Below are 23038 nucleotides of genomic sequence, written 5' to 3' on the forward strand. Positions count from 1 at the left end.
CCCTGGAATTACAGAAGATTGGAGGTGGAGATTTGGGAGATGTTGTGCCCCACCCCATCCCACTCAACCATGTGCAAAAGAAGTGTGGCCCAGGGGTATTTGCCTCTTTATGTCTTAGTTTGCTCCTCTGTAAAATGGGCAAAGTAGAGCGTACTGTGAGGATTAAATAAAAGTCAGCAGGTGGTGGTGGCTGCCTGTGCTGTTTCTTTATGTTGAAATGCACTCTTCTTAATTCTGCAACACTCTCCCCCCAATTCTCTTAGACCCATTTGTGATTTAGTAATATATGAAACACTGATTTTGGATGTCCACTGACATTCTTGAAGGAAAGGTCAGTTTTTTCTTCAAATTGAAAGACTTTTTTTCCCCCTCACCCTTCCGGTTCTTAGGCATTACTTTCAGTTAGTTTTATTTTCTGTCCTCAGACTAATTTAGGACATTAAAGGAAATATGTAGGATATATGACTTTAGATATTACTATCTCTACCTGGGCAAATGGTTCTGTAGAAGATGGTGATAAAATTGTGTTTTTTTTTCCTCAGTTCTTTGTTTTTTCTTTGCTGTAACTTTTTTTTACAATCCTCACCAAGAATATGTTTATTGGTTTTTTTTGTTTTTTTTTTTGAGAGAGAAACATAGATGTGATTGAGAAACACAAGTTGGCTGCCTCCTGTATACATGTCCCAACCAGGGACCGAACCCACAACCTAGGTATATGCCCTGACCAGAGATTGAACCTGCAACCCTTTGGTGCACAGGATGATGCTCCAACCAACTGAGCCACGCGGCCAGGGCAACCATATGATTTTTGGAGATAGCTAATAGGTAGGTGACTAGCCATGGAATCTGGTTGCAGCTGGAGAATACTGTAGTGAATTCAGTGATGTAATGAATTGGAATGCGAATTCAGTTCCTTATTCTAAATTTTATTTTTTAGTGTGGATGTTTTTACTATTTTTGTCCTAAAACAGCTGGAGAGAATACAACTCATTTTTAACCGTCAGCTAGTTAAAACCATCATTACCTATATTTGGAGTGTAGAAAGTAGCAAAAAGTATTTTTAATGTTTATTTTCATCAGGTATTAATTAGTTAACTTGGAGGCTGTGTCTCTGTCATATACTAAAGTTAGGAGAGTTTCACTTGGAATATGAAAGAGAAAATGACTAAGTATTTAGGAAAGAAATGTTTGGGATGACTAAGGATACATTATAAATGGTGATTTGGGGAGTCAGTGATGAATTGTAGAAATTTTATTTTATGTTTTTAGTCACCTTGTTCCCTTTTCTCACGTGGTTACTTCTGGCCCATTCTACCTGCTGCATTATATCCTCATTGCTCTGCCCTGTGCCCTCTCCTCTTCTTGCTTTTTGGTGGCCACCATCCTGAGTATCAAAGCCAGCTCTTGCTCCTGCCTCTTCAATCTGCCTTTCCAGATCTAATCTCTTGATTTTGTGTTTCCAGTCGTCTGCTTATATTTTTGTGCTAATCTTTTTGGAGCCTTTCAAGTCAGCTCAGCAGGGGTCCACATCGTTGTCCCTGCCTTTGTTCTCCTGTGGTTACCCGCTCTTTTTGTCCTTATTTTGGTTAAAGATTCCACTGCCCACCTGTCTGTTTCTAGAAACCCTGGGCACTTCTCTAAGGCTTTCTGTCTTCTTGGCTCTGCCCCTGTGCTCCCTTACTGTTAACACTTGCCCTGGCTTAAGTGACCTCATCCCTGCTGTGTCCTTGCACACAACTTTATGACCTGGCCCTGGCCTCCAGGTGGCCCCCTGTGCATCCCTCTCTCCACCCACCCAGGCTCTTTCTGAAATGGGCCTCATTAGGTCAACACTCTATTCAGAAACTTTGGATGGCTCCCAGATATTCATTCATTTATTCACAGCAGTGTTAAGAAACCAGTTTTTGAGATGTTTGAATGGGACAGCTTCTGGGGGTAAAAGCTGATTTAGGAGATCAGGTCCAAAGTTTTAATATCTGTGGTAGTCCCTCATATGGGCTCCTGTCTGTCCAATGGCATCAGACTTCTCTCCTGTCTCTTCCCCTCCTTGTGCCTTATCTCAGAAAGAATGCCTTTCTTTCTCCCCCCGGGGGTCGAGATATGTGGTTTCCCACCCAGCTCTCCCTACCATTCCTTTCCTGTGGATTTATTTTCTTATCCTCTTACTATATCCTGCTTATCTTTCAGGCCCAGTGAACATAGATCACTTCTTGTCACAGCCATTCTTCTTCCTGTGCATTTGTTCACATGCGTGTTTGGGTTTTATTTTAGTTGCAAACTCTTTTTCAATGTATAATAGATATCAGTAGACCGAGTTCTCTTATATATGACAGATGAAATTCAGCTTATTGAAGAAAATTGTTAATATAGTGTATACTGAAGTATTTAATTAATTGATATTGGTTGAATAACCATTGATTTTGTTTGAAAGTTAATTATAAAGCTTATCTTGAGATATAAATGAATTCACTTTTACAGATATTTGGACTGTTATAGTAAGGTTTTCATATTATATAGTAAAATAGTATGTATTTGTTTTAGATTATTATCAAAATACAGATTTAAATTAGAGAATGTAGTTGATTATTTTTTTTGAAAGCTATCTTTTTATTTTCTTTTAAAGATTATATTTATTTATTTTTAGAGAAATGGGAAGGGAGGGAGAAGGGGAGAGAGACATCAATGTGTAGTTGCTTCTCGCGTGGTTCAAACCGGGGGCCTGGCCCTCAACCCAGGATTGTGCCGTGACTGGGAATCGAACCAGTGAACCTGTGTTTGCACGCCAGTGCTCAGTCCACTGAGTCACACCAGCCAGAGTAAAAGCGATCTTTTTAAACTGTCTAAATAATAGCAAGCCTGGGTGATGTAAAAATAATATTTAACTTTGGAGAGCAGATTCGCTTGGACCCAGAGCACATTTCTGAGCCTGTGCTGTCCTTATTAAGCAAGTGTAGGACTGGTGCTTATCTGGAGATGATTTGGGGTTAATTATACACATTTGTAGAAGCAGGCACTGACCCATGTAATTCAGATTGTAGGGTTCACCTCCTGCGTGTCAGTAATGGAAGCAGTGTCTGCCCTCTGCCCCTGGGTTGCCAAGCACTGTCACCCGGGAAGTCCCTGAGTAGCTCTTTCCACAATTTATGTATTTGTTTAGATTCCATGATTCCATAGAAACATGATTTCAAAGCACATTTCCAGTGATAGAATGCTATGGCTCTAGGAGTTTAGAAAGTGATGGCAAACCAGTGGCATGTGCAGGGGACACAAACATTACCCAGGCAGGGAAGGAGCTCAAGAGAGGACTCTGAGAGGAGTCTCAGAATCTGCTGCCTTCCTGGGGCTCTGGCATTCTTTTTTTTTTTTTTTTTTAAACCTTACTCGAGGACATTTTTTCATTGTTTTTAGAGAGAGAGAGAGGAGGAAGAGAGAAACATTGATGCAAGAGAGAAGCATCGATTGGTTGACTCCCGTACACCCCCAGACTGGGGACTGAACCCGCAACCTTAGGTATGTGCCCTGATTTGAATTGAACCCGCAACCTTTCGGTTACGGGGCAGTGCTCCAACCAACTGAGCCGTATCAGCCAGGGCAGCTCTAGCATCCTTGAAAGAGTTACCATTTTTTTTTAGAGTTTTGAGTCGCCCCAGAGAGGACTGTCTGAAGCCATTGCCATGGTTTCTGCGTGGCTATGGTCCCCGAGGCCTTCAAGGCCCCTCCCTGAGTGGGAACCTGAGGCTGCTTACGCAGTCTCTTCTTGAAGTTGCCTGTCAATCACGGACAGACTCCTGTGGCTTCATTTGAGAACAATGAAGTGTACTGAGGTTTACCCAGCTTTTAGTGATACCTTCACATTGATCTTAGTTTCCCCTCTGAAATCTACAGTGAATTGTGAACTGCGAATGTTTTATCTAGTTAGCAATACTAACAGGAATAAATGTGTTATGGGAGAAAACTGCTTAGCAGTTTTATGATTTCTCAGAAGCTCTTTTGGGGATTTGTTCATTTTCACCCTGGGAAAGGAAAAAGGCCCTTTGGGCATCCTATCCCCTTGTACCCTTTGCTGTTACTCTTATTACAAATATTACGACTGGATTGTTTGCGTCAGCACAACTTTTATTAGATCATTGATAACACCCCACCTGTTATCAGACCGTTAATGGCACCACTCTCATGATCAGATTTTGGCTGTTAGCACTAACCGTAAGGCCAGGTGGAAGCTGCTAACAATAACAGCTTTGTGCACCATTTGTTCCTTTGTACCTGACCTGAGTACCATGTTGCATGCCCTGCCTAAATACTATCATTCTCTGAAAAACAACCTCCAGGAGCACAAGAGAACCAAAATGAGCATCCTTAATTTTAATTCTTATCATATGCTTCACTGATGATCTTTGTAAGTTTTGCTTGTTTGTTCTGTTTATTTAGTGATCCTAGATGGTGTGGTGTGTGAGACATGTTGGTACATGATGTAGGCTCCAGTCTTAGGATGACTCATGTAACCTTTCTGAGCTCCGTCTGCTGGTGCCATTTAGTGAGTATGGATCATGGCGACTTTATGAACTGTAAAGCTGTTTATATGGTGCTGGCGGGTATGGTGAATTCTTGCAGAATTGGTTTGAGAAGTGATACAACTATAGGGCCAGGCTCAGGGGGGCCAAAGAAAGGAAGAAAGAAAACCTTCTATAATGAAGTAATTGTTCATGTATAAGCCATACTAACATGTAACTTAATTTTAATTAAGCAATGTAATATAAAAAATGAAACTCAATTTATCCAGATTTTAGGTACATATTCCTTTGAATGCACCCCTGGGCTGTGGTATTGGACTGGACCAGGTGGGATGTGAAATCATAGCATAGTATATGGCATAGTACTGAGCAACATCATGCAATCATAATAATCTAATCACTTTCATGTGTACATCTCTGACGGTGTTCTTCTCTTGTTCATAAACTTTGTCATCCCGTCATTGCAGTTACCTTCAATCTCCTCAGCTAGGCAGTCGGGGTTTCCTGCTAGACTCCTCCTGTTCTAGAAGCCAGGCTCTACTGTTTCATTGTGTCCCTGAGTATGGATATCACCTGCTCAAATGTCAGTGTGTAATAGTCTCAAAATAGTTATGTCTTAGGTGTCTGGATCTGATAGAAAGCAGGTGGTCCGATGTGCAGCAGCCTCGCTATGTGTGATGACTGGTCTCTGGGGGACTTAGAACGGGTGCTGGCCTTTGTACCTTCTTCTGGAGGGTGTGTGCTTTCCTTCTCTGGGCTGGTAGCAGTTTGTAGCTCATTAAATTGAGGCATCATTGGCTGTTTTATATTCCTTCATTTTTTTTTAAATTTGTTTGATATACCCATAAAGATTGCAGCCACTTTTAAGGTAAAGAAGATTTCTTACTCTTTTTAATCAATTCCCAGAGTCTGAATAAATAGTTGAGGTTTATTTGTTAGGTCAGTGACTGTTTATCTTGCAGATAGAACTGTGGCTAATTCCTGAAGGCTGTTTAGAAACCCACTTAGGAGTTCGCAGGTGGAAAAGAGTCTACTAGCAGTGCTGATGCCAGGTTACTTTGACTTCAGATAAGGATAAATGGACGAAACAGTACAACTCCAGATAAGTGTGTTCAGGGCTAGATAGTTACTGCATTAGGTAAACACTATGGACAAGCTGGGCCATGTTCTGCGCCAGAATTACTGTGCCTTGCCCGCTCTTTTCTGGCAGGATCGTAATGGAGATAATTGCCTTCATTTCTTGTTTGCTTCTATTTTTTCTATACTTATCGCTAATTTATTTTTGGCTTTTGTTCATTTTTTTCAGTATGTTCATATATATTAGGTACTTATTAGGTACTTATTAATGTTATACTCATAAGATAGAAGTCACTCTGGAGCCTGCTGGTTTTTCATCTCTAACCCTGCTGCATGGCCTTGGGGTCTCCCTTAACTGGCGTCCTGCATTTTACCTCCTCGGTGTTGAATGCTGGTGTTTTCTCTCTGGTTGCTGTGGTCCCTTATTTCCTAGGAATGTCCTGAGGAGAGAATGCACAGAAAGCAGTTAATCCACGTTCATACCAGTTATGATGCGTGGAGATAGAATTGTTAGAAGATACTTCCATCCACTGTTAAAGTTCAGTGTTGAGAAGTCCCAGGCTATTCTAATTCTTGATTCTTTGTTTTGAAACTTGTGTTTCTCCCTCAAAGCATTTAGGGTCTTTGTCTCTAGATCTCTGAGCTCTGAAGCTGCCTCATTTGGCTGGGGTCATTTTGCATCCCTCCTGCTGGCACTTTGAGTTCTTCCCATCTGGAGATTCATGTCTTTTAGTCTGACAGATGATATGGTCATTTTTTTCAATTTACTTCTGTTTATTTTGTTTTCTGTAGCTGGAATTTTTATCCTGACCTGGAACTGCTTGCCCTGGTCTTCACATCTTCTCTTCCTTATCAATCTGGGAGATTTCAGAACTTCATTTTTCAGATTTCCTTTGACTTTTTCAGTTGCTCTTTCATTTCAGTTTTCAAAAGCTCATTTATTTTTGTCCTGAATGTTCTTATTTTCAAGGTGTCAATGTAAGAACATCCAAACCTGTAGAGAATTTTCATGAAAACTTCCTTGAGCCAAACCTAGGATACGCCTGGAAGCAATATCCTGTCAGCAGACTGAGATAAATGCATTTGGGAATAAGAGTTTGTAGTTTCTTTTTTACGCATTTGAGATTAAAGAGAGAACTAAGGAAGACTGCTGTCTGTGGGAAGAAAGCAAGGTGGAGACTGGATTGCAGGATAGTTAACAAGATTACGTGTTGTGAGGGTGGTTACTTAAAATGTGTGGGGTCAAACTTGTTACACGGAATCCATGGACAGTTTGCTTAAGGAAAGGTAAACTTTTTACTAAAAACGTTTGGGCCTGGGGCATGACTACCCACCAGGACCTATTCAGTTAGGACTTTCTGATTGGATCACCCGTGTGAGGTACTTTGTGTAGAGCACCTTTTTTTTTTCATCCACAGAAGCATCCTTTTCTTTTTTCATAGATCTTATGTTATTTTTCCCAGGATTAATTACAATTCTTTGAATATTTTTGTGCTCCTTGAATACTTAACTATTGTGTTTTTTCCCCATTCCTGTCGCTTACCTTTTTCCCTTTCTCATTCTTGTTAGATATCTGCTTCCCCCACCCCCAAAAGCGTTTGGTCATATTTTTGTGTCTTTTTGTAATAACATTGGTGCAATAAACACAAGTGAAAGTGCTGGCCTTGGGTTAAAACTTATTGACTGTTTTGTTGGGGTACCTCTAGTATTACTATTTTTTGATTACTTTTTCTTTGGGTCAGATTTCCTTGGGAGAAGAGAAGGCTGTTCAGATTTCCTGCTTAGAAGGTTATAATCCTTCCTGTCAGTGCTCTGGAGTTCTGGTGGTTAAAGGAGACTGGGGTTGGTCAGTGCCTTTTCATGCTATTTTCTTTTCTTTTTTTAAAAAAAAATCCTTTATTTGTTTTAGAGGGGAAGGGAAGAAGAAAGAGGGAGAGAAACATTAATGTGTGGTTGGCCCTCATGTGCCCCCTACTGGGCACCTGGTCCTCAACCCAGGCATGTGCCCTGACTGGGAATTGAACTGGTGATGACCCTTTGGTTCGCACTCCAGTGCTCGGTCCACTGAGCTACACCAGTTAGGGCAGTTTATGCCTTCTAAAGAATCAAGACAACCGTCATAGTGTGGATTTGGGCAGTAGAGGGCTTATTAGATGTGCTTAGTGCCCAATCTTCATCTGAAAGGAAAGGGGGCTTTTGTATTTTTTTGTGTGCCTATCTTGATGCTAGTTTGGTAGAAAAACTTACTAACCAAATAGCCACATTTTATAATTCTCCTTGTTTTATGCAAAATGTAAGGCTTCATGACATCTGTTTTATCTCTGCCCAAAGAAGCCTGGACTTGTGGGTTTGTAGCTCTGCTGTGCACAGGTCCTGGCATCTGAATGCTGGAGAAAAAGTAGGGCATTAGTGCACCGTTTTGTAGCAGAGCAGCTTTCAAGGTAGGTGCTTCTCCCTGCTATAACTGTGCTGTGAACAGATATATTCTGGGATTTGTATATTTTGTTTTCATAGGTTGGTACACAAGGAGGTGTTTCTTACTCAAAATACTCTGTGTTTGTTACTTAGCAATTTTCCTTCTACCTGTAAAATTTAGGATTATTTTCTTTGTGTTGCATGTCTCCAGGATGCCTGAAACTCAGCAGAGAGTTGGAGGTTGCTTTTTAAATCTGATGCCACAAATGAAAACCTTGTACCTTGCATATTGTGCCAATCACCCATCTGCAGTGAATGTTCTCACGGAACACAGGTGCGTTCACTTAGACACCTTATCTGAAGGGAAAGGACTTCTTGGGGTTCCTTCCAAAACAATGCTAATAATCATTTGATTATTCAACAATGAAAATTTTAGTTACTCCTTAAAATTAGTGCCTGAAAAGTACTGGTAATAAGTCTTCGAAATGCATATTAGTATTTTTGCAATAGAAAAGGATATTTTTTTGAAGTCTCCCCTTCAGCATAGAGCCCTTTGGTCAGTGGGTTGAAGGAGATGGTAATATTTCTCGAATGTAGCTGCAAGCTACATTTCTCTAAGGTCATAAAACTGGAAGTACATGAGGCTGAATTAGATTTGCTTTAAGAGAAAATGTTCCATTTCAAAATTAAGATTGGGTTTTATAGGCATATTAAGCATTACATTGGACACCATTAGCTTTAGCTTTTCGACCTGAAGCAAAATTAAAACACTTGAAACAGAGTGTACAAATTTTCTGCCAGTTTGTTAAGACAAGGCTGTGTCTATTTCCTGAAAATTATAGGAAGACTGGGGAACCTTGCAATCATGAGCAGATGTTAGAAGGTACAGAGGCACAGATTTTTTATTAATAAGTGTTTTAGAAAAATGTTTATGGTTTTCTTCTGAAAACAGTTCAGTATTTTTTATTTTTATTTTATTTTTTAGAAAAGAGTTATTTATTTTTAGAGAGAGGGGAAGGGAGGGAGAAAGAGAGGGAGAGAAACTTCAGTGTGTGGTTGCCTCTTGCATGCCCCCAACTGGGGACCTGGCCTTCAGTCCAGGCATGTGCCCTGACTGGGAATTGAACCAGAGCTCCTTTGGTTCGCAGTCCAGCGCTCAATCCACTGAGCCACACCAGCCAGGGCTGAAAACATTTGAATATCTTTTAAACCATAAATGGAAAAATAGTTTTAGTAGCATCAAGATAAGTGCCGCTGTGCTTCTAATTCTATATTTAACTTCATCTTACTCTAAATATTTCACCTTAAAACCTAGAAACTCTTGGTAAGCAAGTGTTGCTGAGCTGTTTAGAGATTGAATTGAAGTTCAAGTGTAGTGTCCTTGTGAGTATAAAAGTGGTGACAGGGCTTCTGGATCAGTCACCCCTGTTTGAGCCCTAACTATGACTTTTAAGCTGGTGGGCCTCGGTCACATAACCCCTCTAAAAGTGCTTATTTCGTAGGGTTATTGTAAGCATTAAGCAAAAAACATATAAACTAATCAGAAGTGAACAAGCATGATAAAAGTCCTGAAATGCAGCTGCAGTCTTTGACATGGTGATGAAGAGAAGGGGCATTAGGATATACAGTGTCCAACAGGGACAGAAAACCCAAACGGACCCTCCCCCATTACTTCACCCTTCCTCACCTTTCCGGGAGGGTGGGCTGTGTTAGCATGCACCTTTCTGAAACCATGAAACATGTATTCAGTTATGCTCTCTCCTGTGTACTCCTGGGAATTACAAATTAAGTGAAATTTTTACAAAAGTGAAATGCAAGGATTAAATGTGTTTCTGAAAAATTTTGGAATTGTTGATGCAGTGATGAGGGAGAGAAACAGAAAGTAAATAGAATGTTAGGGCAAAATTATAATTTTTATCTTTGCTCTCTCTCCCTCCCTCTTTTTTTAGGGGATTGAGTCTCTAGGATTCGGTTGGAAGTATGGAGGGAGGTGAACAAGTTTAGGGAAGAATTCTAACTAAATATTTTCCCCATGAAAGTGAGGATTTGTCCTGAACATAACATTGAAAGGACATTCAGACTCATAAAATTCCCTAAAATAATACTTTCAAGGGACATACTTAACAAGTATGTGCTGTTTACCCTCTCTTCTGTACTATTACTTTAATGACTGTGCCATAGCTGAAATCTAAGTGTAGCATTTTCCCAAAATAACAGGGAAAGAATACAGATAAGTTTCTGAGGGGGGATACCCTGCCTCCTCCATGGGGCTTGTCCCAGTGTTGGGAGGTGGGTGGACAGAGGTCATGCTCTGGGAGTGTAAGCCCCAAGAGTGGACATGGCAGGATGCATTGCCTGTGTGCCCTCCTGAGGTCCCTGAGCAGTGAGAGTCCCCGCTCTGTTCACAGTTCAGACCCCGCTTCTGAAGCGTAAGTCCATGAGTTGAGATGAGGTCGCAGTTGGCTGGCAGCCTCTGGCAGCGTTCACCACTTTTCATTCTGGGATCTTAACTTGTAACCACCTTCCTGCTTCCCTATATTTGTTAAAGTGTTAAAGCTGCCACACTTATGGGTAGATTAATAGATCTTTATGCTTGAATATGTTTTTTTAAGGATTGATTTAAGTGTATTTTGAAGTTTTAAGGTCTATGTGCAATCTTAATGGGTTAGTTTAAATTTTTAGTGTGAATCTTGTGAATGCATTTACAGAACCACCAATTCTAGGATTATAACTGATATGTACTTTCTGCCTTATCATATGATGGTAGACATCGTAGGTTAATGGCTGCCTATTTTGAATGAATTATGGGTTTCATAATTTAGTCTCTGAAATGAATTTTTTTTTAGCACATTGTTACTTTTTTCTTGGCTATACGATAGTTCTCTTTATTAGTGTTCCTTTTCTTTGCCTTCTTGCAGCCCATAGTGTCGTTTCAGTAAATACAGAAGAGCTACACTGTATAAGGATTGCTCACATCAGTAGAAATTAAGCTGAAAGAGCCATTGTTTTGTCAAAATAGCTGTAACTGTTTTGTTTTACTGTACTAAATTTAAAAAAAACTAAAAAATGAAAGTAACTTATAAAGATTTATAAAGTTCTGTTTTTTCTTAACCATACATATTCTTCTAGCATTACAAAAATGTCATGTGTTTTACAAAAAGAAGTTACTTTTGTGTGCAAAAATTTTCACTTACATTTAAGTGGTAAGGTTTTGGAGGGAGGGTAATAAGGGTAACTTACTTAGTTTTGTTAATTTTTCTTTGCTATAACTATAGTACAAAATTTAAGATATAATTCTGAAATGTAAAAAACAACATGAATAGACATTTCTGTGACTTTTCGTGTTAGAAAAGGCCCTGCATATATTATATTTAAAGGATTTGAAATGTACTTCTGGTACCATAAAGTTTCATTTTTATGGGGTTTTGCTTGATGAATTGTTCGATAATTAGAGAAATGCATATAAAAACTATAAATAGCTCCTTCTTAAATTCATCATTTTACTCTACTCATGCTTTAGGGATTGACAGAGTGAGTAATTTGAAGAGGAGCATTTCTGAGTGAGGATTTATGTGAGGAGGGCACAGCGAGTGCGAAAGACAAAGCAGTATGGTGCGGTCAGGGGGGCCAGACCAGACGCCGTGTGTCTCCTCAGGCTTTGGGGCTCTGCTTGGGCTCAGCCGTCCTGCCCGAAATGAGAACAGAGGTCGTGGCCTTCCCTGGGTGTCCTCATCTGTAAAGAATCACGACAATACTACATCACAGGCCCAGAGTGATGTTTGCAAGAGTCATGTTCAGAAGCATTTGCTCTGATGCCCAGCACTGAGTGCTTGTCCCGAAGTGTCTTTCCCTTCTCCTCAGTCCTTTGTGACCATTCTGTCTGCAGCTTTAACTCTTGCTTGAGCTCAGTAGAGGGCTGGGGGTGTGTGGGAGAGGAGGCAGCAGGTGAAAGTTGGTTTTGGAGCACTCTTCGCTTACCCCACCCATCTCTTGTGAGAAGAAGTTGATGCTAAGGAAGGGAAAATGGAAAATGATGATAAGACTGTACAAACAGGTACTCCAAGATACTGTTCATGGCTTTTCAATCACCATGACCTCTGGGATAAACACTAGACTAATCCAGAGCAAGGTTCTGAAATATCACTATTCTTGGTTTCAGGAATCTCAACCCTGTGATTTTCCTGAAAAAACTGTTCTTAGAAAGCACAAAGCTGTATACACAGAGATATTGAACTGTGTGTTGATTATGAAAGCAAGCACACACACAACCCTAAAAGTAGTTAGACAGCTTTTATGGTTGTAACATTTTGAATTGTATCACCATGATGGCTATCTTACAGTAAGGAAATCATAATTAACCCTTATTTCTAACAGAAATGAAAAAATGTTTATTATATATGTGCTTTTATAATTAGGATTATGTTTCTCACTTTTTTTGTAAGTTGCTTTGATTTTGATAATATCTGCTAATTGTAGATGTGTGTATATTTATTTATAAAGTTGATACCAAAAATATGTGATGTATTGGTGGTAGATAGTTAGCAGGTACTATTAACAACGTTATTACTGTGTTTTTTAATGCAGCCCAGAAATGCACTCTTTTTATAAATGCAGTGCACCTTGCTTACCAGGCCACCTGAGTTTCCACAAACCTGAGTTTAGATAGAAGTAGTTTTCCAAAGAGGTTTTACATGCTTAAGCAATGTGAGGCTAATTTCCTAGTGATTCATTAATTTGTTTTCAACCTGATATTTGAAACCTTATATTTCTAAGATAGTTTAGTTAGGTAAGAAGAAATCATCTCTAGATTATCAGTTGAGGGTGAGGTAACAGGGAGTACAGCTACCAATTTTTGTTCTCACACCTTTCCATATGAAGTGATTTTAGGTTGAACCATAGGAGACTGTTACATTCACCACTTTTAAGCCAGCAGTTTCAAATCATTTAACCTAAATATTGTATATGTTTTTACTAGGATCCCTTAGTGTGGCTGGTATGTTCCCAAGAAGTTTGGGCAGGTGGCCAAGTGTAGCTGGGTAGCGGGAGGGATGCTCTTCCCAGTAGGTGACATGGGGACCCAGAGTTTACCCTGTTCTCTTCCCAGTGGGCAACCTCTTTTTGTCCCAGCCTGTCTGTCCTGTCCCTCAGTTTCCTATGTCTGGAATGACATGTGCAGCAGCAGTGAGGAACACAGACTCAGGTCCTCGCATGGACCCTAAACATGTCTGTCCTGCAGTGGAGAGACAGAAATGCAGAGCTTCAGTCACTGATACGAGCCATAAATGTGTCAGTGACAGAGGTTGACTCCACTGCACTTCTGGCTTTCCTGGGTCATTCTGAACGCCACGGCTGCTGAACTGGACAGCTCAGGACAAACATGGTGTGCATAACAGTAGAGGCCTCAGGAGGGCATTGTTGGTTGTGAAAAGGTTCACAAATAATAGTGAAGTTGATAGAGAAAGAGGAATAGTAAAATATTAAAAACTTCTTTTTAAGCTTTCAGAATTTCTGAATATGTAGTCAAGTTTCCTCAACACTAAATAAATGGAGGTAACTCTCTTCTTTGCATATTGTATGGATTAAATGGATGGTGGTGTGAAAATACTTGGGAAATTCTAAAGCCCGAATAAGTATTAATGATTTTATTGTTCCACGTTGTGCACTCTGAAGGTCAGGAAAGGCTTGTTTTCCTCTCACAGAATGCCGTAGGGTGCAGTCACTGTTCGGGGGCGTTTGTTGGACTGATAAGCATCTAGAGTGTTAATGCTATGATTCAGTTTATTGTAGTTTTAGAGTCTTCTCTCTTTACATTTTCCCCCCCACCATTTTGAAGTTCCCAGATAACTGAAATCTATTCTAGCTCTAAGAATGCATGCTTACATTTGAACACTTCCAAATGAGATTGACTTGCTGAAATGGCCTTTCATGAGTGGAATTGCATAGGAAACCACATGTATTCTATATTATGTACGATTGTTTTTGCTCATAATGAGAGAAATAATGTGAACCTTCTGGGGGTTCCCCTTTGGTGTTTGGAAATAACTAGCACATGTTTGGCTGGAAAAGTGGCGGTTTTAACAATATTAAAGATACCCTGTTATATTTCATATTCTTGTGATTGCTAGTGGGGATAAAAGAACGTCTTCATGCTGAACTCTTTTAACAGCGGTGTCTTACTCTTTTATTGCTGGCTGCTTGTTGCTCAGTGAGGAGTTGGGCGAGTTCATGGAGATGAAAGGTGCCAACAGTCCTGGGATTCTCGTGTTGACGACTGGCCTCAGCAAACCGTTCATGCGCCTGGATAAGTACCCGACTCTGCTCAAGGAGCTGGAGAGGCACATGGAGGTACTGCTTATCATATGTCTTCATTTGGATGCTGTTAGCCACTGTCAAAGAAATTATTATTAATGATTTATTTTAGAGGTCAGAACCAACAGCAAGAGTTTACCAGGGTTTTTAGTTCAGTGGATTTTCAGAATGACTTTGTTAAATATTGAGTTTTTTCTTCTTATCCCAGATCTTTTATCTCCTCTTTCACCCACTGTTGCTGTCAGAAAAAGGTCCAAAAGATAGAAGATGCTAATAGCATTGAGGAATCACATCAGGAAAATTTAGCTACAAATATAAAATGCAGAAGTTGTAGAGTAATATTAATGTTAAAACCATCATTTAATTAAAGATACCTGTTATCTTATTTCTGAATAACAGGCTATTGACCTTGCAGAAATCTGGATTAGGACTTAACTGGCTAGGGTTTGGTGAACTCTTCCTCCACAACTGCCGAAGCAGCAGAGGCTGTGTGTAAGGACTGGGCGTGGTGTGTGCTATTTCCACTCACCACAGCAGAAGTTTCCCTGACTTTAGCCCTCAGCTTCTCTCTTCCAAATTATTGTTCCCCTAAGTACATTGGCTCCATAATTCCCTTAAAGAATAAGAGGTGGCACTTCAGTGCTGGGAAAAATAGGACATATCATAGGTTGAAAAGTTTTGGAAAATTCAAGATAGTCTATAGATAGTGCCTTTTTAAGAAAAAATCTTTTCATTATGAAAGCTAATGGTGTGTTCTTTTATTCAAAGGATTATCACCCAGACAGACAAGATATTCAGAAATCCATGACTGCTTTCAAAAACCTTTCAGTAAGTGATTAAGATATTATGGGGTGTTTTTACAGATATTATTATGGCAAATGAATGTAGAAAAGTTGTTTATCAGCTAAAAAAGTTCGGTAATAAAAAAAAATTACCTGTGAAGTATAATTCAGGTTTACTTTGATGAAATAAAAATAAGTATACATATAGTAGTTATTCCATAACTGATAAATTCTCATGCTTTACTAGATTTTGGACACTAGAACAATGAAATGATAATTGTTTAACCTTTTAAAGGGTACCACGTAATTGATGACGTGGTTACTTGAAAACAGTGTTTTTAACCTCCATCCAGTGTCTTAAGTGATGGGGTGTGAAATGGAGTCCTGATGGTTCCATTTTATTTTTTTGTCATGCTGTTCTACCGTTGCTGAGATATGCACCTTATTTGTAGCACAAGTGTTACTTACTCTTTTCCCCCTCTTTTCAGTCTTCTGTGTTGGCAAATACTAATAAAATCAGAAAATATTTTTCTTGTCCAGTCTACATTTTTTTCTTCTAAAAGTGGCAAGATCTATATTTTTCTAAAACATTCAGTGTTTCTTATTCCAGGGAGGGTAATGCGTTTCGCCTCTCTTGACCTGATTCCATACCTGTGAATTAAACACATCATTCAGTAGATTACCTGTTTTACGATGAAGTAAGACACAAAACAGTATGGCCAAAACTTAATGATCCTGGAAGTTTGTCTCTTTTAAGAGTGTTCCTCTATGTCCATCAGGCCCAGTGTCAAGATGTGCGGAAGAGGAAAGAGCTGGAGTTGCAGATCCTGACAGAAGCCATCAGGAGCTGGGAGGGAGATGACATCAAGACCCTGGGCAATGTCATTTACATGTCCCAGGTCATGATTCAGTGTGCTGGAAGTGAGGTACTGCATTGCATGCTGTGACTCTGTCCCACTGTGCAGAGGGTAGATGGGAACAGCAGTGGAGGAAACACATGAGGGGACACCAGCCATGTGCTGTTGGACTTCGTTCTTATTCCATCTTTCAGTTGTTTTTTCCCCCTGAAGTCGTTAAAATGCCTTGTATAAAAATTAAGAGCTGAACATAACTTGCATTAAATGTGATTTCTATTTTATAAATGGTTTTTAAGTTTCCTCAGTTGCAGTCAAGATTATAAATACTTTAGAATGTTATGGTTTTATGATTGTGTAATACAAGATTTCTGAGGAATATCAAGTGATGGCGACATTTTAATAGGACTCCTATTTTATATTTGTTGTCTACCTTTTGTCGTTGCCAAATATGAAAGTGGTTTCTGGTATGTTAGAGAGGCCTAGCTGATTGTGGGCTACTTAACCAGTTTAGATTAGCCAAAGAGCAGTTATGATCAAAGTCTGTATCAGTATCAACTAACAGGTGGTGTCCAAACAGGATGTTAGATTTCTCATTAGGAGTCCAGTTTTGCAGATATCTGCCACAGAGAAGTATGTGTCTCTCTGCCCATGGACTTTTTACCAATACTGACATTCTAAGAAATCTACTGTTTTTGATGGTTAGTTCATTATACTTTTCTGTTATGTATACTAATTGGTGTTTGCTTATGGGAATTAGAATTATCTTACAGGTTTGGTTTAAGCGAGAGATGAAACCAGACTCTTGTGATATATCCCTCACACAATGAAATTGAGCAGTTTGTGTTTCAGCATTCACATGAGTTTTATGTTCATTGGGTCACTAAGCTAGTACCTCTTTTTGAATTTTATTCTACCTTTGTAAAAAATAATTAACATGATCAAAATTGCTAATGACCCATTTCAAACATCAGATTTTTAGGACAGTAAGAAAACCTGAAACTTACACTCACAAGCATATTATTTCCTGCCTATGAAATTTAAAAATGATATCAGCCCTCCAGATTGTTTTTAAATTATGTACTTTTAAATTTTATTTAAAAATCTATGAAAACATTTCTCAAAATTTTTTTTTGTAATATTAGATCTATAAAACATTAATAGGTGCCAGTCAAAAAATGATTCAACGTTTTGATCATGACTGAAGAGATAATTAGTTGTGAAGGTTTGTTTTTGACAGGGTTTCTCAGAGCTGTGCTTTGAATAATCACAATGTATGTTGTGCATCTTTAAGAGGGGTATAGAATAGTTGTTTTCAACGACTTTTTAGAGTGTAGAACCCCCCCTTTCAAAGCACTTTGCATGTGGCTGATGTTCTGGAGCCTGCTTGGGGACACTGCTTCCTAGCATTATTTAACTTTTGTGGGTAGTAGTTAAATGGCAGCTTGTGATAAGAGATTTCTGTGTTTTTCTTTCTGTGTTTCCTTTTAGGTTCTGGGAATTTTTGTCCTTTAGTTGTCATCTCAGGCTTTTCTTACCTTATGGAACTGAATAATTTTTAATACATAAATAATACTTTTAAGTCTCTCATGTAAACTAGATTAAAGTTTACAGGATGGATGCAAACATCGTTAAATTGATAATACAGGGAGTTTTAGGTATGTGCTAGGAATTATTAATAGACCAAAATTGATTTTAAAATTTTATCCTACTCATCTTTTAGCGTGAAATGTCCACCTATTCTCCTCCTCCCATACTAAAATTTTATAGGTTCTTTTGTTCTGTTTTCTCTCAATCACAAAAAGGAAACTTTAATTAAAAAGAGTTAATGGCAGAGCTGTACTCCTTAACCAATTTTTTAAAAAAGATGTTACATTGGCTACTTGTGAGTCTATTCATAGTAAAATTCATAGTAATTTTGTTTCCATTTAATTGAGCTAATGTAATTTGGTAGAGAGAAATATCTAAACAAGAAATATAGTGTGTTTTAAGGCTTAATTTAAATATATGTTCTCATATATGTAAGTATATGTTTTTAAAGAAATTATTTGTATTCTATTTGTTATTAGGAAAAGAATGAGAGATATCTTCTACTTTTCCCAAATATTTTGCTAATGTTGTCTGCTAGTCCCAGGATGAGTGGTTTTATCTATCAGGTAAAACACAATTTTAAATCTGTATTTTATTGTTTATTGTGGATCTGAGAATCATTTCCAGACATATTTTAAATTTTTTCATGAAATACTACCTTTATCTATTTGTGTGTGTGTGTGTGTGTACTGTTATGTGTATAGTGTTGTACCTTCAAATACAGAGACACAGCTCCTGTCTCTGTATTTTGATGTCACTTTACATTATAGAGCTATCTCCTAAGGACACAGATACTGAGGTACAAGGCCAGCTCTGTCACCCCCTGAAGTCATGTCTTGCAGTTGCTACTCCTTTCCTGGTCATTGTGGGGCCATCATGGGTGCCCCTGTGGTCTGGGTCGAGTGGGATAGTTCTTCGGGCTGAGATGTTCCATCAGCGATATACGAGATGTTACGTCAGCTGTAAGAGACATTGATTGATGTCAGGTGATGGAAGTAGTAGTGTGTGATCGTTTAACCTCTTTATATTTAATAATTTCACTGATTTTCTTTGAGAGGATGTGAGAGCTGATTTAAAAAGAAAATGCAAGGGGAGACCTTTTTTTTTTGGTGTTTTGTTTTTTTGACAGTTGCCCTCAGTATCTGCAAGGAACTGGTTCCAGGATCCCCTCTCAGATACCAAAATCTGCATGTGCTGCTCAAGTCTCATATAAAATGGCATAGGACAATGCATACAATTGGCCCTCCCCATCCTCAGATTCCCAGTCATGGATAGAAAATACTGTTTTTCATCTGCAGTTGGTTGAATCTGTGGATGTGAAACATATGGATACGGAGGTCCGACTGTAATGTAAAATGGTGGTATTAAGTAGATTATATTTTCCCTTTATATCTAGTAGGTGCTTTTGGCAAGGTTTTATTGCCTTTTTTTTTTTTTTTCCCCTGTGCAGTTATAAAAACTTATACCTCTCCGATCAACATGTAAGGGCCTGGCTAATCACCGTACTGCTTCAGCATCAACCACCACTTTGTCTCCTCTGAGTTTCATTTTTTAGAACATAGTGTGTTGTTTTGTATTGTTCTCAACAAAAACACTAGTGAATCCTGAGTCTAAATGTCTACAACTTGTTTGTATCTTCAGAAAGCTTTGCCTGCCATCCAAACAGGAGTTGTCATCACACTTTATTCCAAAAGGAGTACTTTAAAATTAATAAAGCCAGTGTATATCAACAACCCAGAAAAATAGTGTCTCTTAATTTGTAAGGCTGCTTCTGAGTAGATACCTATTACTAATACAGCAGCTACTTAAGTTCCCTCACACTGGCAGCTCCTGCTTTATTAAATGACCCTGATAAACATAAAGCTGAGCCCTTTTTCATCAGTGCTCTCTGGTTTCATGTTTTCTGCCTCAAGAGGCTGAGATGGGGCCCTTCTCTGACTTGAGGAAGCAGCAGTTTGCTCTTTGGGTTAGGTTAGGCCCCAAGTGACGAGACTGGTGTATTTGCTGTGGAGGTAGGCATGGATATGCCACCAGTAGGACCTGTTTTTTCACTCTGCACAATATCCTGGGACGTGTCTCCGAGTGCTGTGACCTGTGTATTGTGAATATTTATTTTTGGCTTTGAGGGACATTAAGAAACATTAAATCTAGCAACAAGCAGAACATTCTGTCCCTTGGTGTCGATTTGCTAGGTTAGATGCAGTCATGCAGCTTTATTTCTGTACGATTTCTCAAAGCTACTACTGCACTTCTGTGTGTTATGAATCTTGGAAAGGAGTGTATAGTGTTTTTCACATTTATCTGAAGGACCAAGCACTGTCTGATGTCCCACCTACCGAATGTCAGGACAGGCTTTCTTGGCCTGGACACTGTTGATGTGGTAGACTGGTTCATTCCAGTCCCGTGCACTGTAGGATGTTCAGCAGCATCTCTATAGGTATCAGTAGCACCCACAGCTGTATGACTTGGCCAGTGTCCTCTGCAGGGCAGCCTTTGATCTTACTGGGAACTGCTGCTTTTGGAGGTTCTTCACAGGCAGCTTGGCCCTAAACACTGAGGGACTTTTCCTAAAGACTTGGTCAGTCACCAGGTACCATGGTGTATCCATGGAGATACTTTGTCCACACCCACCCATCTACCTAACCTCACTTGCCGTGACCAGCTAAGCTACCAAGGCAAGGAGAGTTATCATTGGCCATCTATCCACAACACAGTCATTGGACCAGTAAGACATGATAACTTTTTATGTAGTAACCCGAAAGTAAACCAAAAGTAAAAATAAATGATATGGGCTGTTTGAACCCAGAGACATTTTCTTAAAGGTAGATGTTTTTGACAGGACCAAATTTCAAGGACCTTTTGGTGTGAACCAGATGTCTCAGTGGATGATTTGAATAGGACCAAATGTCCTGCAAGGTTGTTTGTAGATCTTTTCTGGTATCTCTCCAGTGACATTTCCCATTTTGGTTCCCAAATCCTCTGTTTTCAGAATGAATGAGTTGGCTGCTGTGTTCTGCATTTTGTGCAGTGCTCGGCACAGCTACTGACTTCCTGTCTGGCGGACAACCAAGTATAACTGTTGTATAATTCCTCTTGCTCAAATTTCCTCCTTATTTTGCCTTCAAACATGGACTTTCTCTGCATTTTTGTGAGGCAGATCAGCGCTTCCATTCCATAAACATGTCATTTAAAATTGCTACCACAGTCTCGTTTTGTGTGTTTTTTTTTAATCGTAACGTGTAATGTTTCTGTGTTCTCATGTTTATGTTTAGAGTAACTCATTGGTTGAAATTTGTGTTCTAGGAATTTATTTGTGTTCTGGTTTGCTGCTCTGTACCTTTTTGCTGCTTTAATTTTTTGATTATACTATTATGATTACTCATTTGCAATAGAGGTTTTTGTGTTATGCATGCATCTGGGACAAACAAAATAGCTTTTGTTGTTTACAAATGCAGTTCCTCTGCTATTTCTAAAATAATTTAGTATTTAATAATGGTATTTTCTTTTCTAGAAAAGCACTAATTGTTTTTTTTTTTGTGGGGGGTTCTTTTTTAGGGAAAGCTACCAACGACAGGAATGACAATCACAAAGCTTGAGGACAGTGAAAATCATAGAAATGCATTTGAAATATCAGGTGATAGGCACAATCTTTGTGGATGCTATCTGTCACGGTGATGAGAGGCACTTACCATTTGTGTGCAGATTCCTTTGTTTGATTATTTCAGAGGGCTGATGTTTAAATCTTGTTGAATTATACTCTGGGTGTTTGTATGTGCATATGTATGTTTTGTACCTATATTCCCATTTCACTCTGTTTTTCTCATCTCTTGTAGGCAGCATGATTGAGCGGATATTAGTGTCATGTAACAACCAGCAGGATCTCCATGAATGGGTGGATCATCTACAGAAGCAAACTAAAGTCACATCTGTCAGCAACCCCCCAATTAAGCCTCATTCTGTGCCGTCTCATACTGTAAGGACCCCCATATTTCTCCTGGCCTCCAAACTCTAGGGTCAGCTTTTGATTGAGTTGTCAGGAAGTGTCAAGTAATTTAAAGAGTTATCAATATCTGGATCCATAATGTACAATACTTACCTTGTATTTCTCTGCAGATACTTGTTTATCTCCATTGAATAGTGAATAGCCACACAGTGATCACTCTTGTGAAACAGCCCTAAATTGTGCTTTGTCACATATAGTTCAGTGGCACTTGGGTGGGAGGCTGCTTCTCTGCTCAGAGTGGGCTTTGAAGACTGAATAGCTGGTACTTTGATGCTTTTCCTAGGCATTTTAACTGTACTTATTATGTTTCATAAAAAATAAAACTAGTAAATATGAAGGTGATAAGGACTGGATTCATGTTGAAGGTATTAAAATGTAATTTTTGACTCATTTTGATTTAAAAAAATCCACTTAGAAAACTCAACAGCTCAGCTGATCAGCATTTTAGATACTTAAGACATCTCAAAATAGGTCAGTACCTAAGTGTCAGTGTTTAAAACTTCTCTTAACTGGTGTTCTCTGCTTAAATACGGAATCATTTGTCATCTTTATCAAATAATATTGAAGAACCATGCGTACCTTTTTTACAAGTGACTTAACGATTACATAGCATTTCCAGTTGGTAGGTTTTTCTCATTTTTATTAGATTCTTGTGATCTTTAATAGGACTTTTCCTACTGTATAGTTTACTTCTGCATTTGTTGTCTTTAGCATTAATGTTTTAACTCTGGAAGGGTGGCTGTAGCATAACATTCTGATCACGGTATCATAGTCTTATTGAAATCTCTCAGCAGTTTAGAGGCTAAAATTACTCATTTGCTTTAGCTGATGTTACATTTTGAATGGCTCTGCCATTTTTAACTTCTCTGTACTTTAAAAAAATACTAAAGATGTTTAGCTTTTATGGTACTAAATTTATTCCAAAGACATAGGTATGTCCGTATACGTTTATAAAGAAAAAAAAAATGGAAGTGTCTTTTTATTCAGATTGTCAATAACAGTCTGAAACTAAACTTTATAAAATTTCGTATCAGATAAAAGTTTGTTCTGTATTTGGACCCTGGCCTCTCATATTCCTTTTAATTTCCCTCAGTGGCAAGGGAGGCACCCTGTCCTCTAGGACTGTTCCTCACATCCAGGCTTTTGATACGTGCATTCTTAGGGAGCTGCTTTTCTGAGTAATTATGTATTCTCCCTGTGATCTGGCTTTATCTAGCTTGAATATTACTCTAATTTTAGCACAAAACATGCCTCTTTTGACTTTTTCAAGTAAGGAGAAACACCACCAAATATTTTCTACTACATTATTGTTAGAAATGGTATTTTGCACAATTTTCTCCTTTTGTGAATTACTTAGTTTGAAAACATTTTGTAGGAGTAGTGCTGCATATCACAAGGTACTCATTCATACACCAAGACAGGCATGTGGTTTCTGCAGAAACTTTATTTTTCTGTTCCTGAGTACCGAGGCATCAGCTAGAGCTAGGGTTTCCTTAT

General features: G+C 38.9%; 1 protein-coding gene across 5 annotated transcripts in view; it reads left to right on the top strand.

Annotated features, from left to right (window-relative positions):
* ARHGEF7 (Rho guanine nucleotide exchange factor 7) overlaps positions 1-23038 on the top strand; it is a 135018-nt gene that overhangs the window by 87730 nt on the left and 24250 nt on the right. For all 5 annotated transcript variants that reach the window (XM_054565856.1, XM_054565857.1, XM_054565859.1 and 2 more), the window contains 7 exons: positions 8215-8337; positions 14210-14348; positions 15081-15140; positions 15874-16020; positions 18018-18104; positions 21094-21172; positions 21372-21511. In XM_054565856.1, coding sequence (XP_054421831.1) covers positions 8215-8337; positions 14210-14348; positions 15081-15140; positions 15874-16020; positions 18018-18104; positions 21094-21172; positions 21372-21511 — 775 coding nt within the window. The remainder of the gene's footprint in view (positions 1-8214; positions 8338-14209; positions 14349-15080; positions 15141-15873; positions 16021-18017; positions 18105-21093; positions 21173-21371; positions 21512-23038) is intronic.

Source organism: Pteronotus mesoamericanus, unplaced genomic scaffold (assembly GCF_021234165.1).
Source record: "Pteronotus mesoamericanus isolate MK-2021 breed Mesoamerican mustached bat unplaced genomic scaffold, CSHL_Meso_final contig_169, whole genome shotgun sequence".
NCBI classification, from domain to species: Eukaryota; Metazoa; Chordata; class Mammalia; order Chiroptera; family Mormoopidae; genus Pteronotus; species Pteronotus mesoamericanus.